The 17,694-nt window shown below is 34.1% G+C and overlaps 1 protein-coding gene across 1 annotated transcript; it reads right to left on the minus strand.

The window, feature by feature from the left end:
• Positions 1–1,062: 1,062 nt before the first annotated feature.
• LOC121411565 (MAM and LDL-receptor class A domain-containing protein 1-like) lies at positions 1,063–17,083 on the minus strand. Its single transcript, XM_041604359.1, has 15 exons — positions 16,917–17,083; positions 16,391–16,511; positions 15,767–15,883; positions 14,939–15,079; positions 13,868–14,130; positions 13,090–13,318; positions 11,317–11,463; positions 10,369–10,466; positions 9,839–10,003; positions 8,445–8,580; positions 5,445–5,567; positions 5,001–5,094; positions 3,571–3,646; positions 2,357–2,413; positions 1,063–1,331 (listed from the first exon to the last, which is right to left on the minus strand). Exons 1-15 carry the CDS (start codon positions 17,061–17,063, stop codon positions 1,254–1,256), a joined length of 1,992 nt encoding a protein of 663 aa, XP_041460293.1. The 5' UTR covers positions 17,064–17,083; the 3' UTR covers positions 1,063–1,253.
• Between the last annotated feature and the right edge of the window lie 611 nt (positions 17,084–17,694).

The raw sequence follows: 17,694 nt of genomic DNA on the forward strand, positions 1-17,694 counted from the left end.
TCTCAAGACATACATAATATGTTACATTAAATACCATTCACAGTTGTCTTCTTTTTGATAATGATAGACAAGAAACTATAACTAAAAAGATCTTCAAATTTTTGTCATTTCAAGAAAAAATTTTAGGTACAAGCATAGATAAACTGAAATCCGTTTGGTTTAGCTTCATGATATTAATCTAAGAAGCCAACTATTTGATGAATTGTGTATATATTTCTCCATACAGTATTATGACGACAAAGAATCACAATACAAATCACTATCTCAGCCGAAAATGCATGATTTTTAGATTGCCTATACATGACAAACCTATCAAAGTAGGCAAAAAAAAATACCACAATCCAAATTACTCATCTTTAAATAAATGCATCTGTAGGAATATCTATTGAAGTGTTAAAAGACAATTATCATAAATTTTGTGATAATAACATTAGTGTTAAATATCAATTACTTGCAAATACACATACTGTATACATAATTTCCCCAAATGCCCCCCAAATATTAAATTATTTTGAATGCAATGAAAATCACTGATATCTTGAAAATAACATTAAAAATCTATTCATGAAAAGTTGGAAAAAAAACAACATTTTGCTGCAACCTGTGAGATTGGTTTTATTTGTTGATCAAATATATATGTGAATATAAACGTGTTAGGGTTTTTTCATAGCATTTTATCACACTATATAGTCAAAAATATAAGTAAGGTAAAATGACTGTATAAAGAAAAAAAAGTGTTAAACCTTCAACCAAGTATATATTCCTCCCAACTCTGATGAAGCTCATAACATTACATGAGACACAAAATAACATTTAAGTATAAAAGAAAGCAAGACCTAAATAAAATGAAAATAACCCAAATGAAAGTCATGCTTTTACAAGGAAATGCCCATAAAACATGACAAGTTTAAAATGATGAAATTGAAGAAAGTGAAATCTGCAAAACTGAACTTCGTGAATGTTTATATTATTTATTTGAAGGGTGTTTATCAATTGAGCATTAATACTAGGATGAATCAACTGCTCCTTAATAAAAAAAAATATGGGAGGGTGTAAGGAGGGGGGGGGTGTGCTTGCATAACAGTGAACTAGGGTAGGCCAATGGTGACTCTTATGCCAAAATCTTGAGTGTGAGTTATGGTTTTAGGGTAAATTCATCTAGATATTCATGGGTATAACTTTGAAATTTTGAAGGTTTTACTATATATTTGTTCTTTTTATGTCAGATTGTGTCATGGAAGTGATGTGAGCAATCAGGCCTCTGTCTGTCCCTCAACAGGCAATTGTGCAGGTGCAGAATAGACTGGGTTATCGATACCTCTGTTCGTTGGCTGTCAAGACGAAAGAGACATGAAATTAATTATCATTTGTTATGTTTTGTTTAAAATCCTGATGAAATAAGGGAAATATTGATGATGATGGTGACCACAATGATAATTTTGGTAATGTTGATGATTTCGTTAGTGATGCTTCAGATAGTTCATTGACCTCAAATGAACTTTGACCTTACCTTGGAAATAGGTTATTAATTGCATATGATATATGATGTTCAATAGCCATTTCACACAAGTTTCAATTGCTTGTATAATATTGATATTAAGAATAACAAATTGTAGATTATTATCAAATGTAATGTTGATATCTGATTATTATAATGTAATCATTACATTCAAGTTTAATAAAATAATGATTAGTATTTCAGAGTTATCTTGAAGTTTCAGAATCATAACCTTTTGTCAAGCTTTGTATTATATTACTTTATTGACCCAAAATGACCTCTGACATTGGTCTAGTGACCAGAAATTAGATTAATCCTTTTGCAAATTCTTGATAACCATTATATGTAACTTTTATGGAATAGAGACTTAGAACTTCAAATTATATTATCATTAGATATTTCACATATATTACGACCACTGTGACCATTAACCTTTCACCTTGTGACCCCAACAAATCTAATCTGTCAGTTCCATATGCATATATGAATCAACTTTGAAGTTGATTCCTCGAATAGTTCTTTAGTACTTTGGAATGAGATATTTTGATATACATCTGTGACCTTTGACCTCATGACCCCCATACCAATCAGGTCATCATCCTTCCTATATGACTACAAGAACCAAGTCTCAATTTGTTCTCAGAAATGGTTATTCACACGACCAAGATGCATACAATCTTTGTAAACTCTGTCCCCAATGCAAAGTCAGATTATTGTCACAATGGTACATGTATGAATACTTTGACCAAGTTTGAAGTTGACGGGTGCAAAATGTCATTCAAGTGGCATCTGTATTGCAGGGAAGATAGTTTAACAGATTTATCTATTAAAAAAAAATCTGTTAAAAGAATGTCTTACCCCAGATTCAGAAGGGGATTCTCCAAACATACTTGTGTCTATTTCCTGTAGAGCAAACTGTGAAGACATAAAACATTTAGATCAACATGGTATTTTATCAATTAATAAAAAAAAATGCTGATTATGCTAGAACGTATACATGTACTGTCTAGCTGTAGCCCACATAAAAGGGGTTAATGCAAATGTTTAAAGCCTATACTTTAGCTTGGCTGTATAATAATCTATTGAGCATTCAAAGAATTTTTACATTACCCGGGTAGAAAGTGGCATACATGGAATGATGTCTTGCCAAACGACATAGGAGTTTGATTAGAGCTAGAGTTGACTGCCGATTGCCAATAAATAATCAAGAACTGATTGTTTACTTAACTGATAAATCTATGAACTTACAAGACATGAGTCATTGGGAACAGAAATGTCACAATTGTACATACTTCCCCATTAAAAAGTTAATGGGGGGAGGGGGTTTAATCAGGTCCCCATCCTAAAACAAACATTAATTTGCTATTTTCATCAACTAACAGGGTAAAACTACATAAGAACAAAATAATCTTCCAATGTTTGTCGCAATAATAAAAGAAGTCATGATTTACAAGCATGAGTGGCGAGATTTACATAGAAAGATTTTGTGAGATGGTTATAAATTATGAGTTGATTTCAATTTACTGACTTTATCAAATATATAATATGATTGCCTTTTCTTTATTTTACAAAGTCTCGCGATAATGGTAAGGGAGGGAGGGGTAATTTCATAGCGATTCATATCAAGAAAAAACAGAGTTCACTCTGATTACAAGTTGGTTCAAGAAAATCAATATATACCAATATTTCATCAAAATCCTTCAAATATAAGACCTTAAATTATGACCTTCAGTATTCTCCAGCTTTCATGAAACAGTGACAAACATAAAGTAGTAGGTAAGAAAATAAGAGAGCTAATGATCTTGCACACTTGGACTATTTTCTAAATTAAATTCCAAATATTTCATTTTTAAAGAATTGATAACAAAGGAGCTTTTGATTACATTTTTTGGGGTGAAAATAAAACTTTAAAATACTGTCACTAGTTTAGTTTTCCTCGAATTGTGATAAAATCATTAAAGGTAAATGTTTCTTTGATCCCAATCAGCTTTGCGGGATGGAGAGATTTGGACTTTACGAATACTATGAAAAATTAGTTGAAGAAAGAAAATAAAGAGCCAAGATGTACTTACATCAACATTCCCAAAGTCTTTGTCATATCCTGGTGTTTCCATGTTATTCCTAAGAACTCCTAGATCTTCTTTACCACTGTAACATAGGAAGGACACATGATTGTCGTTTTCATCACTATCATTGTCATCAATATTACCATATCAGTATCATCATCATCTACATTAACAATAATATCATTATCATCATCAGAACAGATGATTGTAAAATGTATTATTGTTTGGTTTGTTGGACAAAGTAATATCCTATCACATCTATCACCACTATAATTACTAGTGTACGTTTACTTTGCATCATCATCATTAATAACATATATAAAATAATATCATATATTTATGATATTATTATCAGCATTATCACAATCACTATCTTTGCCATCATCATTTATCATATTTTTTTAAAATATTGTTTTCATTATTATCATTGTCATTATCAATAGTAGCATTGCTATTATCATTCACATTATAATTGCTGTAATCATCAGTATCATCATCATCACCATCTTCAACATCATCATCATCACCATCATAATTATCAATTTTATAATTACTATCAGTATTATCACTCATTAATCTCGCCATCAACCTTCTTATCATTGCTATTAAATGCCTATCATAAGTACATGAGGTGGAGATGCGGTTTAGAGTGACTTTTGCCCATTTAAAGCTGCACTATTAAAATAATCAATATCTGCCTCCCTGCCATTATCACCATGACCATGTTTTATCATCATCATCAACATCAACAACTTCATCATCATCATCACCACCACCATCATTATCACCATCATCATCATCATCATCATCATCATTATCACCATCATCATCTTCATCATCATCATCATCATCATCATCATCATCATCATCATCATCATCATCATCATCATCATTAATCATCACCATCATCATTAATCATCATCCATCATCATCATCATTAATCATCATCATTATCATCAATCATCATCATTAATCATCATCATCCATCATCATCATCATTAATCATCATCATCATCATCATCAATCATCATCATCATCAATCACCATTATCATCATCATTAATCATCATCATCATTAATCACCATTATCATCATCATCATCATCATTAATCATCATCATTAATCATCATCATCATCATCATTATTAATCATCACCATCATCATTAATCGTCATCATCCATCATCATCATCATTAATCATCATCATTAATCATCATCATCATTAATCACCATTATCATCATCATCATCATCATTAATCATCATCATCATCATCATTAATCATCATCATCATTAATCACCATTATCATTATCATCATCATCATCATAATTATCATCATATCATCATCCTCACCATCATCACCATCATCATCAACTTCATTATCATGTACAAATACTTGTCAATAATTGCTGAGCACAAAAATATGTAAATACTCCTACCTTCTTCTTCCCCTCCACCAGAAAAAGAAAGATATCACCAGGATGCCCAAGATGATGATGCCAAAAGTAGCAGAAAGTCCCGCCACAAGACCAGCTTCACAGTAATAAGATAAATGTACATGTTAAAAAAAACATGATAAAAAAGAACACTGCTTTTAAAAAACACAGCATAATCACGATGACAATTGACATGAACATCACCTGTTTTTTTTGTGTGCTTTAAAGAAAGTGGATTCAAAATTAATTTCCCAGGCATTTTATTGATTGTAAAGATTTCTATAGTATTTCCTTGTTTTTCAATCCTATTGTTCTTGAGATTTGTTCGCCAAAATTTGTTGCCAAAGTCCTTAAGAACACAAAAATTGAAAAGATTATCGTTTATTTGGGAATTTCAGCAAATAATTTAATTTTTAATGAAAATGAAATCTAGGGCATAGTAGTTACCAGTGCGTGGGCTGTGGGTAGGTGGCTGTCGTGTTAGCACCCCACCTTCAGTAGTGAACGTTGTTTGGGAAGATGATGAGGATGAATACGGAGTACTGGCAGATTTTTTAGTGGTAGCAGGCACTAAAGGAAGAAGGTATAAAAATATATGCATTATGCAATTTAACTTAATAAAAATATTCATATTTAATCCTTTGACTCCTGTAACGTACAACATCATTTTGAACAAGTTTTAAGAATGCTAACTATCATTATTTCAAACAATTGTCAGCATGAGAATTCTTCACCACAATATAACAAAAGAAAAGTATGTGATGTCAATGACTCGCTCATTTGCACAATACCAATACCATGCTTTAATACCAAAATAGGCTAAAAGCTGTAACTTTGTAATCCAACTGAAAATTGATGAAAGTTTATTCTACTGCATTTTATTTAAATCAAGTTAAGGTTATGATGAACTTCGCTTTTAAACACTATTTTATTGATACATTATGAAACCTTGGGTGAGTGGATTATTTTCAAAGGTCAACCATTAAACAATTGAGATTTACTATAAGATTGTTTTTTTTTCTCCTAAATGATGGTTTATAATTTGGTAAATATGGGCCACTTTTCTTCAGATTACGATGGCTGCATCAGGCATAAAATATCAAATGAAAACGAAGAATCTACTATGAAAAAAATATATTCCTTGGAGAGCATTTGGAAGAGAAAAAGACCCACAATGAAGAACAATCAACAATAAATAATCAATGAAACATCTATTGTGTGTCACACAACATAGGATCAAGGCATGTGTGTGGTCAGTACAACTGAATATGCACAATTTATTTTCTGTCATACTGTACATGCCAACCAGAGTGGAGAGATAAATCTTTGAAAGCGCCATAGTGATGATTGTCTATTGTAGCAGAGAAACATTAATGTCAATTCTGGTAATGATCTTAAGATGATTTCAAACAGAATCAAATACAATGACTACCAAAATGTTTACAATGATTATGGTCACCGCAGAAAATGTTTAATTGTCGAGAAATTTACAGAATAAGCATGGAAGGCCAGCGAGATGTCCCATCTTTTTCTAAGCAATAATAATTGCATTGTCCCACATGTGCTTTTTATCTGTGTTGGTAATCTTCAGTGAGGTCATTTGATTCCATTATTTCAGAGTTAGGTTTGTGTGAATTAAACATATCTAGATCTAACATATGTGACAGCCACTCCAATACCAACAATTCACCAGGACAGGTTCTCTGCAAATAGCCAAAATGAAACATTGGGTTTTCAAAATCAATTTGAAAATTAACTTATCTGAGAGAGTAATTCTTCTTCATACTGTCAAACGTCCAAGTTGTTAAGTTCAATTTAAAAAAAAGACATTGGAGATTCTTTGATGTTGACTGTTTGGAAGTTTCATTGAGATCGCACATTTCATGCTCGAGTGAACCAGAACTTCAAACATTGTTTTTTTATTTTTTTGTCCACTTTCAATTTTGATTTCATATTGCAATTATTAAACTATTGACATAGAAACATAAAATCACATTTGAAGAATGTACAAAAATTAAAACAAGTGGAATGCCTCTGGCTGTCTCACCTGCATCACGCAATTCAACATAGCAGCAGTGCTGACTTTGAAAACTAATATAACTTGCACAAGATGTTCAGTGATACTTGGTTACTCGTATTTCCACATTTTATGAACTAGACCAATACACTTACAGAGATAGGATGGTAATTCAACAAATACCCCCAATGTGGCCCAAATTCATTGACCTCACATGACCTTTGACCTTGATCATGTGACCTGAAACTTTCACAGGATATTCAGTGATACTTGATTACTCTTATGTCCAAGTTTCAAAAGTCAGATCAATAAACTTGCAAAGATATGATGGTAATTCAACAGATACCCCATTATGGCCAAAGTTCATTGACCTTTGTCCTTGGTCATGTGACCTAAAATGCGCACGGATGTTCAGTGATACTTGATTACTCTTATGTCCAAGTTTTATGAACTAGACCAACATACTTACAGAGATAGGATGGTAATTCAACAAATACCCCCAATGTGGCCAAAATTTATTGACCTCACATGACCTGAAACTTGCACAGGATGTTCAGTGGTACTTGATTACTATTATGTCCAAGTTTCATGAATCAGATCCAAAAACCTTTAAAGTTTTGATTGTAATTCAACAGATACCCCCAAATCGGCAAAAGTTCAATGACCCTAAATGACCTTTGACCTTAGTCATGTGACATGAAACTCTAATAGGATGTTCAGTAATACTTGATTAACCTTATGGCCAAGTTTCATGAAATGGGTCCATATACTTTCTAAGTTATGATGTCATTTCAAAAACTTAACCTTAGGTTAAGATTTGATGTTGACGCCGCCGCCGTCGGAAAAGCGGCGCCTATAGTCTCACTCTGCTATGCAGGTGAGACAAAAATGATAACATTATAATAGACAATTATCAAATTGAAATATAAATAATTGAAAGGGAGGGAGGGCCAACTGAAAGCAGAGCTTGTATAGTGTAGCCCCCCCCCTTATATTGTAATTACATGTTTATTACAACTGAATTGTTGTTTTATAAAAAAATATATATTTACAGTTATGTAATATGTACATCATAATACAAATCATATGCATGATATTTAAAAAAAAATATAGTGTATCCAAACAATTTCTTAATTGAGCTCTCACTGTGTTTCTTCTTTGTTCATTCAAGCACTTAGTGTTGATCAATTTTGATAAGTTATATATCATTTCAAAGCTGAGGATGCGCTTTTTCAAACTCAAATCTAAAATCTCTAAATTAATTTTGGGTGACTTATTGCTGGTTTTGGGGTGGCTGGTCACATATGGTGACTGTCAATCTTCAATCTAAAGACTATCTTATGAAATCGTTGTTTGCTGCTACTACAGGACATTATCTTTTAACTTTAAGACAGGCATCAAAATGGCTGCAGGAGCAACTAAATCATTACCAGTGCTAGTAGAAGGCGACCTTGTAGTATGAACCGGAAGGCTGGACCCAGACATCCGACATTCGGGAGTGAATGTTGTATCGTCAATCGCCAAGATACCTGATGACCCTTGACCTTTTACCCCTTCCAAGATGACCTGAAAAAGACGATTAATTGAACATTAAACCAGGTCCCTGTAACACAAAACTTAGGATTGATCGTAGAGCTGATCATATGCAATCAATTATAAAACATCAATAGTTTGATCAATTGCTTAGCTTCATGTCACCAGCTCCAAGTGGCGAAGGATAAATGTTTGCTTATGGCAGATTTGATATACATAAGTATTGATGAATTCATGGAATTGCCCTTATGGTACTAAATTGTGATATATACTTTTTGTTTGTTTCTTTTAATAAAATTATAAGGAATACACGGATAAGAGTGCCCACAAATTTCTAAGAATGTGCAACTTTGCAAACCTAATGCACAAAGATATACTGTAAAAGCTGTTATTTTCGCGTACAGAATTTTTCGCGAATCGCGGGGGTCCCGACATTTTCGCGGGTTGTTAAATTCGCGATCGGAAGATGTACGATACATTTCCACAGCATTTCAAAGAAGCAAAACTAGTGCAATTCATGTGCAAATCTACACTCCTCAATGTCCCCATGGTGATATGTCTTTTGTACATAAATATGTCCCTGTAAAAACAGTTACAAATTGTGGAAAAAGTGGCTTAAATTTCACTTTTTTAACCTTTAGATCTAAAAATTCATCATGCCACAGGATCTATAGGGTTAAGCAATTTTTGGAATTTGTGTTTGGTTCGATTCATTTTTCAAAAAGTTGGTAAAAAGTGCAAAATTGTGGAATTTTGTGAACAGAATGTTCACCTTCAAAATTCTGGTCATGTGACTTATGAATATTAATGAGTATGCAAATAGCTACCAATACGTGTGTATAGAGTCAATCAGATGACAATAAAATCAAATTGTTTCATGGAAAATACATTTTAATATTACAGTGAGTGTATAAATATTGATAAAATAATGTTAGAAAATAGTTTAGGCCCTGATTTTGTTTGAGAAATCACTAACTGTACTTTCTAAGCCTATTTTTTGTACATATAGAGGTGCATATCTCAATTTTCTCAATATGCAGGATGTTTTCAATAGCAAAGCTTTGCTGTTGGGGGCATTGGCACTGTCTAAGAAATGTGTCAATATTTTCGCGTGTTGTTAAATTCGCGGCCGATCGGCAATTCGCGAAATCCGCGAAAATAAAACCCCGCGAAAATAACAGCTCCTACAGTAAGTAACCTTAAAAACTTTCGACTGCATATGTGAAATATTCACAATGACCACATTTGGAGCACCCTTAGAGCCAAACAAAGCAGTTTATTCAATGTTTACCTGAAACATTTCATCACTGTTCAACGTAATAGTCTGCTTGATCCACATCAGACCTCGATCAACTGACTCAGTCCATCTCAACAGTAGAGGGCCTCCTACCACTGTACGAGTGTAGACATTTAAAGTACCTCCATTGATTCCAGTCATGTAGTAAAACAACCGCATCTACCAAGGAGAGATTCATATTTCTATAATTACATTTCATCCATATCAAGAAACTGAGGAGTTTTTAATCTTGGAGCAAGGACAAGCATATTGAGGTTTCCCCAAAAAGTTTGAAAGTGACATTTTCTAGTAATTTCTAGTAATATAGGATGCTTGTTTTCTGAAAGATCATGTGACTCAATTAAACAACCATGACATGAACATCTGATTGTTCAAGAGAAAAGCTTTATAACAGATGACAGTAATTCTTATTAACAATTTTCATGAAGTGACCAAAATGTGGAAAAACATGTATGGGGGTGAGGGTTATTCTTTTTGTATTTAAGAACAATTATGGATTTGTAGAACTGTCAAAATATACTTACCTTGCAGTTTGTATCACTTGCTTGGATAACATAACTGCCAAGGTGTGTTATATCACCAGTCTGGGCTCGGTTTTGTGGATCCATATACAAGTAGTATCCTTTAAAATAAAATTGTTAAAATGATTAAGGAGAGAAAGAGAGAGAGAGAGATAGAGAAGTGTGGGGGAGAATGAGGGGTTAATGAAACATAATGCAATAAAGTAATTACATTTTAAATTTAATTGATGTCCAAGTAAATTCAGTATCAATACCGATGGCTCTGTTTATAATTTTTTAGGTTGAGGATGAGATTTGCTTACCTTGTTCATTTGAATATTACGTTCTATTCATTATTTTGTCGTTAAATTAGTATTGTGTTGTTCGAATGGTAATAAGTGCTAAAAGACAGATTTATAATAACAAAAATAAAAAAATATTTTGCAGTGAGGTTAAAATATTTCCTGTGCTATGAGATGTTATGGCTCAGTGGAAAAGTGAACACATTTTGAAGCACAAGGTCTGGCATTCAAATCTAAACACAGCACTCACAATATTTGGCAAGGTATTATCTTGATTTGCCATTCTTAACCCAGGTGTAGTAAATGGTTACCCAATAGGAAGAAATATTTCTTGAATGCTTGAGCGCCCGATCTGTGTTTAAAGCTGGGGTAGTAGTATGCAGCATTTAACTGTAGAAACAATGTACTATGTGTTATATAAATGTTTGCATAGTATTATTATACATATTGGGCCTGTGATAAAGCATACAAAGAGTTTACTTTAACTCAGATACATTTTGAATTGTTGAAATCTAATGACAGATTGAAATTATCAATTTTTTAAAGAGTAATTTTTCTTGATTTTGATGCCTCTTTCTTAAGGTCTTACTTCAAAACTCATTCATGAAAGACATGTAGCTAAAACACAAATACTTCAAAACCATACAAGAAAAATCAATCCGCAGCTTACCATTTACAGAATCTGTAGTGTGGTCAAATCTAATCTGACTCATCTTTCTAGCCTGAACCAGAGTCCAATCAAAGTCATCTTCAGGCGCTGTTAACTGATTCCATACATTACAGAGATTAACCTCAAAGTTACATTGATGATAAGAACCTGGTAGGAATAATCATAGTAAAAGTAGTAATAATGATAATAGTAGTAGTAATAACAGTAAAATTAATAATTACAATAACAACAGCACCAACAAAGTATGGCTATTTCAGACTCATCCATTGACCATGCATTGAAATCAGGGAATTTAGGTTAAAGATATTTATTGCCTATCATAAATAAAGAAATCTATCCTCCATACAAAGATAACATACATTGATATTAACTTTTGCAAAAAAAATCAACTACCAACAAACAAACAAAAACAAACAAATCACACTATCAATCATCCTATCTAAATTCAAAATAAATTTGGATTTTGAAATGAATCTATACATCTTCAAAATTCTCAAATTTTACAGAAAAACTGACTTTTGAGATAGGTTTCAAGGTTTCAAGCTACACTGACTGCCTCCTTCAATCCTGAGGATTCATGCAGTATTGTAGTACCGGGGGCCGGCAGGTGCAATACACCGGGTGAACACCCCCTACTCTTTGACGAATATAGTGTATTGGTTTTAACATGCATAGGTTGTGACTCTCCTATACACGGGACCAACATTTGCGTCCTTTCCCATGGATGGAGTGTTTTCCAACTGCATTCATACCTGCACTGAATACAGTGGTGAGGCACGCTTACACACAACGCTATAGCATCAGATTTTTTGTTAGTCGCGTTTCAGCATGAGCGGGACTCTAACCCCTCACGTTGAGATCTACGATCTTATCCAAAACATGCGCTCTAACCCACTGAGCTACGATATTCCTGAGAGATATTCCTGACCTGTACAAAATCTTGCACATGTTGGATTATTGCATTAACATATACCCCTCTCTCTCTCTCCTCGTCAAAAAACTATTCCAATGTCTTTCATCACTGTCTCTTGATTGGAAGAATAGCTTAATTCCTGTCACTATGAGACTAATCTGGCCCAACAGATGAAGCCCAAGTCAAACCTTTCCATTATTTATACTTTTGTCACAAAATATAATCGTACAGAATCTATGCCTCCAATAATTCAGGCGTTTCATAATCCATGCACACAAGTTGCACTCTTATTGTGACCTCACTCATATGCTTATTTGTAATATTGAAAGATTGGTCGTCCACAGTGCACTCCACACCATGCATCAATCACTGTGGCCCATATTCTGAAGTCGGGTTTAAATTTAAACTCGGGTTTAAAGTTGTGGTTTATGTATGAAAAGCCAATTGTTACATAAATAACAGTAATGATATCATATCTCAGCTCATTTAGCTCTCAAATCATTCATAATTGTCTAGGAAGTATGAGTAGATGATTGTCGATCTCCACCATTGAAGAATCAGGAAAGAGCAAAGTAAATATAAGAAATACACATCTTACTATTTTTTTTACACTTTTGGCTTCCCATAATTTAAGCAGAGGTCTAAGTTAAACCTGACTTCAGAATACGGGCCTGTGTGTTTCTCTCTCAAATTGATTGCAAACCTCATTAAAACAATGCATGATGAGATTTGTGGAATCTCTCTTGTAGGTTATAACTTTACTCTTCCCTGTGCTTTGGATTCCCTGTTGAATAAATTATTTCTTTCATTTTACAATTTACATAAAAATGGTCAACCCACAAGGCACAAATTGTCCTTACTGCAATTAGCTTCATCGTTGCCGTTGCCGCCATCCGTACAACAATCTTTATTCAGGTCACACTTGTTGTCCTGGTGATAACAATGTTCATCGCTGCATTGGTAGAAATTGGTGAGACAGGGTTTGGATGGTTCGTACTCCTCAAAGGCGCAGTTATCGAAGCGGATGTCATCGATGGCGTAACCTCCAGAGGTTTTGGTATTTTGTTGATTTCCAGCATCAATGAGTATCTAGGTAATGAAATTCATTGGAGACTCACATGACTGGTGATAACATAGTGATCTGTATGGTGTGAGATTAGAAACATTGCTTGGGGACCCCTTCTCACAAGTAGTCAACCCCACTTTCTTGTTTAATGTTCTAATTCATTCTACTTAGGGTAATATATATAAGCTCAGAAAACTGATACCAAAGTATAAAACACCTCTTTTAAGGCATCATTTGCGATGCCCGGATAAGTGGTTTCAAAATTATGCAACATTTTGTAAGTGCATGTCGATAGCCAAGATCCTAAGCCCCCCCTCCCCCTGGCCACATGATCTCCCAAATCAAGTTGCATTTGATTTTATTGTGTAGCAACCAAATGAATGTTTTCTATAACATGGTGTGGTAATACATTCTATTCTTATATCCTTCATATGGTGAAATTGATACACAATTCACATGCCTGTTCATTTTATTGTCAATCAGCACCACTTAATTGACATAAACCCAATACTTAGCAGCAAATATTCTGACAATTTAAGAGCTAACATAGACCAAATTAAAAAGAGACTTACATTGAAGTTTGCCAAACATGGAGGAAGGCTGAGCCTGGCCTGCGTCCACTGCTCACCGACCGCATTACCCTTGTTGATGTTCATCAATGTCCTTTCCTCGCCATCCACCCTTCGTTTGATCTCAAGGTTCCCATACGAGCTACCATAGACGTAGTACCACAAAGAGGCTACGCAATCTACCCCTGCTTGGCCGTACGTTGGGCTGATCAAGGTAGCATGCTCATTCTTACTGCTTGTGAGACCATCTACATAGTAGTAAATACCTAAGGGGAGAAAGGATGGAGAGGGAAAGGTGTTAAACAATGTTTTTAAGGATGAGCAAGAGTGTCGCTAAGGCGAGGACATAATATGCCCACCTGTAACAGCTAGGGAAAATGGACTTATTGGTCAAGCAAGAAAAGTGGAAGGTGGCGAATTCACCTTTTACCTTCTGACCTCAAAATCAATAGAATTCCTGGGATCCATGCCAGTATAATACACACCAAATTATATGAGCCTAGGTTAAGTTAAACTGCAGTTATCGCATTTACAAGGACTTTAGAAGGGTAAGATGAAAGCATGTCACTGTGATCTTGACCTTTATCCTTTGACCTCAAAATCAATAGGCTTCCTGGGATCCATGCTAGTATCATACACACCAAATTATATGAGCCTAGGTTAAGTTAAACTGAAGTTATCACATTTACAAGGACTGCAGCAGGGTAAGATGAAAACATGTAACTCTGACCTTGACCTTTGACCTAAAAATCAATAGGCTTTCTGGGATCCATGCTAGTATCATACACACCAAATTATATGAGCCTACGTTAAGTCAAACTGAAGTTATCGCGTTTACAAGGAAAAGTTGACAGACATACGGACGGACGGAACCGAGCCTGATACCATAATACATCCCGTCTAGGACGGGCATATAAAAAGAAAGAAAGCAATGAAAGGAAATTACTGAGGTTACCAATTTGAAGAACTAAATGAGATTAAAAAAGGCTTCAAATAGTTAATTTGCATGAAAAGTGGAAGACTGCATTAACTGCATTAAGCACTTTAAATGAACAGGCTACTCCTGCTACTCACCCATAGGACTTCCTTTAGAGTGGTCTGCGATAGGACCAGAATAACTGTTGGCCTCCGAGTTATTAAATCTTGACCAATCAAAGTTATCATTCACTCCTTGTCTCCACATACACATGTCAACCTCAAAGTCACACACAGATGCTGAAGATAAAATTAAAAAATAAAAGATGTTTTAATAATAATAATAATAACAATAATAATATTATTATTATCATGATATTATCATTATTATTATTATTATTATTGTCATTATTATTATTTTTAGTAGTAGTATTACTACCAGAGATACAATAGAAGAGTAGAATTAATAGTAATTGGATTAAGGTCAAGAGTCAAGGATTACAGGATTTAAACTTCAGTACCAGTGTGCAAATCGGGTGTGCTACTCCTGACAGCATAACTGTTGGAATTAGATGTTTTAAAGCGCAGTAAAGTATACATGGTCTATCGATACAAAGGACACCCAACATACATGTTTTTTGTGTAGGAGAATCATCCATTAAATCATGACACATATTTCACTGGAAAGTTCAAATAAATTATTAGCAGCGAAATAAGATCTGCGTCTGTGGCATCTCATAAAGAGACTAATCTGGCGGAGATGTTTGACATGCTCAAGTGATTGCATGCATTTGGGGAACGGGCAATCGGGATGCAAAATGGTAAGGAAATAATGATTCTTCTCTGATGTCATAAGCTATTTTGATGTCCAATAAATTTCATTTTTATGGATTATGATTAGTCACATAAAGGGCTCTGGACCAATTAAGGAGCAACAATCTTTACAATTTTCATTGTTAATAGAAAATGGCATCACATTAGACTTACGGCAATCTATCTCATCTGAGACATCATCACAATCAAAGATGAAATTACAGAACTTATTGGATGCAATGCAGGTACCGTCTGTGCAAGCTCTTTCACCAACTCCACAGTGTGGGCTATCTGTAAGGTTAAAGGTCAATTATTTAATATAAATCTAAAGGAAAATCGCATATATCAGTACACTATATAAAGAGAGCATAATTTTTTAAATCTCGTATATGAATTTTATCCTATTGTGATTGCATAGGAACTTACATATTTTAGATAGGGCATCCTTACCTCCATATGACATTTTTTGTTTTACAGTCTTATCGGTGCCTTCCAATTTCACACCAAAAGAAATTACACCTGCTCTCATCATCATCTCATGTAATAGCATAAACAAACTCTTGCCAATCACTAGTATACTTCAATTTGAAAAAAAGAATAATAAATGGTTTATATGGTTCACCATGAGCAAAGTCTTGAAAAGGTCTAAGAAAAAGTGGATAGAGGTAGAAGTGAAATGGATATGCGGAAAGTGGAGGTTGGACAGTCAAGTATCTATTTCGGAAAGAATGCTTTGCTCTTGTCATTTCATTTTCAATGAATGACCCAGTTTCATCAATACATTGTGTTTTTTCCTACCTGTTGGTTTGATGGTAATCGGAAGGGTTTGATCAGGGTCTTTGACACATCCTGGAGTCATGGTGATATCATCAAGCGCTATATTGTCATCAAGGCCTCCAGAGATACCTTCAAAGTATATCTACATCAAAAGAAAAGGAAGGAATACTGTCATCAAGGCCTCCAGAGATGCATTCAAAGTATACCTACATGAAATAAAAAGATGGAGGAATACTGTCCTAAAAAACCTCTGGAATACCTTTAAAGTATACCTTTCTCAGACATATTTCATTGAAAGTGTGTGATGATTAATAGAGTGAAAATGAAGATGATTATGAAGAAGATGATGATTAGGATGATGATGATTATGATGAAGATGGTGTTTTGTGGTGTTCATGGTGATGATAAAAAGGATGATGCATATGATGGGGTGAAAGTTTATCGTGATGATGGTGATGAAAAGAAAAAAGGATGATGCAAAGGATCAGGTGAAAAATTATAGTGAGAATGATAAGGGCCGCTATCATGAAGATCATCCATATGATACCTTGAATCTATATCCAACATCCAGCGGAACTGAAAATTTATTCCAGACATCTCCCATGGATGTGGTCTGAGTCCAAGCCCTCTCTGGCTCATCATGAGTTGATACTTGAGTCAGCACGCTCAGACGATTCACGTTGGCTCCATTCATGAATGCCCAAAAGCGAATCTACAAAAGAATTTATATGTGAACAATATAGTTTAAGTTTTAGAGGAGGGGTTTCATCAAGTGAAGGGAGGGGGAGGCTAACTCTGCTTACCGTCCAGTCTGATAAAAATTCATGAAGCACCAAATCATTAGTAGCCTATTTAAGCAGGGTTAGAATGTCATAGGATATTTACGCTTTTTAATAGGTGAACTTTGTAAGAATCACATATAGTCTCAGTAAGTATACTATACTACTTCTTGGGCTAAAACAGCAATTTTGATGTCCATTAATTACTCTTACCTTCAGAGAAAGCAACATTTTGGGGGGCATTCAGGAACATTTGTCCTGTTCTTTGTCTCTGTTTAAAGAATTTCAAGGAGGTTTTTCAAATTTTATGTCCATATTCAATATAATGTCTTTATTTCCTTAAAGCAAACTTACATATCACAATATCCAAAATGATATGGATCTATATGGATTAACCAATTTATTAACTCAAATATCAGCATTCACACTCGCAGACCTGCCAACCCTAATTTTTATTAAATCCTTTTTGTTTCTTTTTATTTTATTTTTAAGATCCCCCCCAAAAAATACCTAAAAAATTAAAAGATGCACATTAACCCATTGAAT

This window comes from Lytechinus variegatus, chromosome 3 (assembly GCF_018143015.1).
Source record: "Lytechinus variegatus isolate NC3 chromosome 3, Lvar_3.0, whole genome shotgun sequence".
In the NCBI taxonomy this organism is placed as follows: Eukaryota; Metazoa; Echinodermata; class Echinoidea; order Temnopleuroida; family Toxopneustidae; genus Lytechinus; species Lytechinus variegatus.

Coding starts and splice junctions, on each gene's coding strand:
- LOC121411565 (XM_041604359.1), bottom strand. CDS start 17,063: ATGAATGGAGCCAACGTGAATCGTCTGAGCGTGCTGACTCAAGTATCA. Junction 10,467..11,316: donor CACTACAGATTCTGTAAATG/GTAAGCTGCGGA, acceptor TTTATTTTAAAG/GATACTACTTGTATATGGAT. Junction 5,568..8,444: donor GTCGCCTTCTACTAGCACTG/GTAATGATTTAG, acceptor TTCTTCCTTTAG/TGCCTGCTACCACTAAAAAA.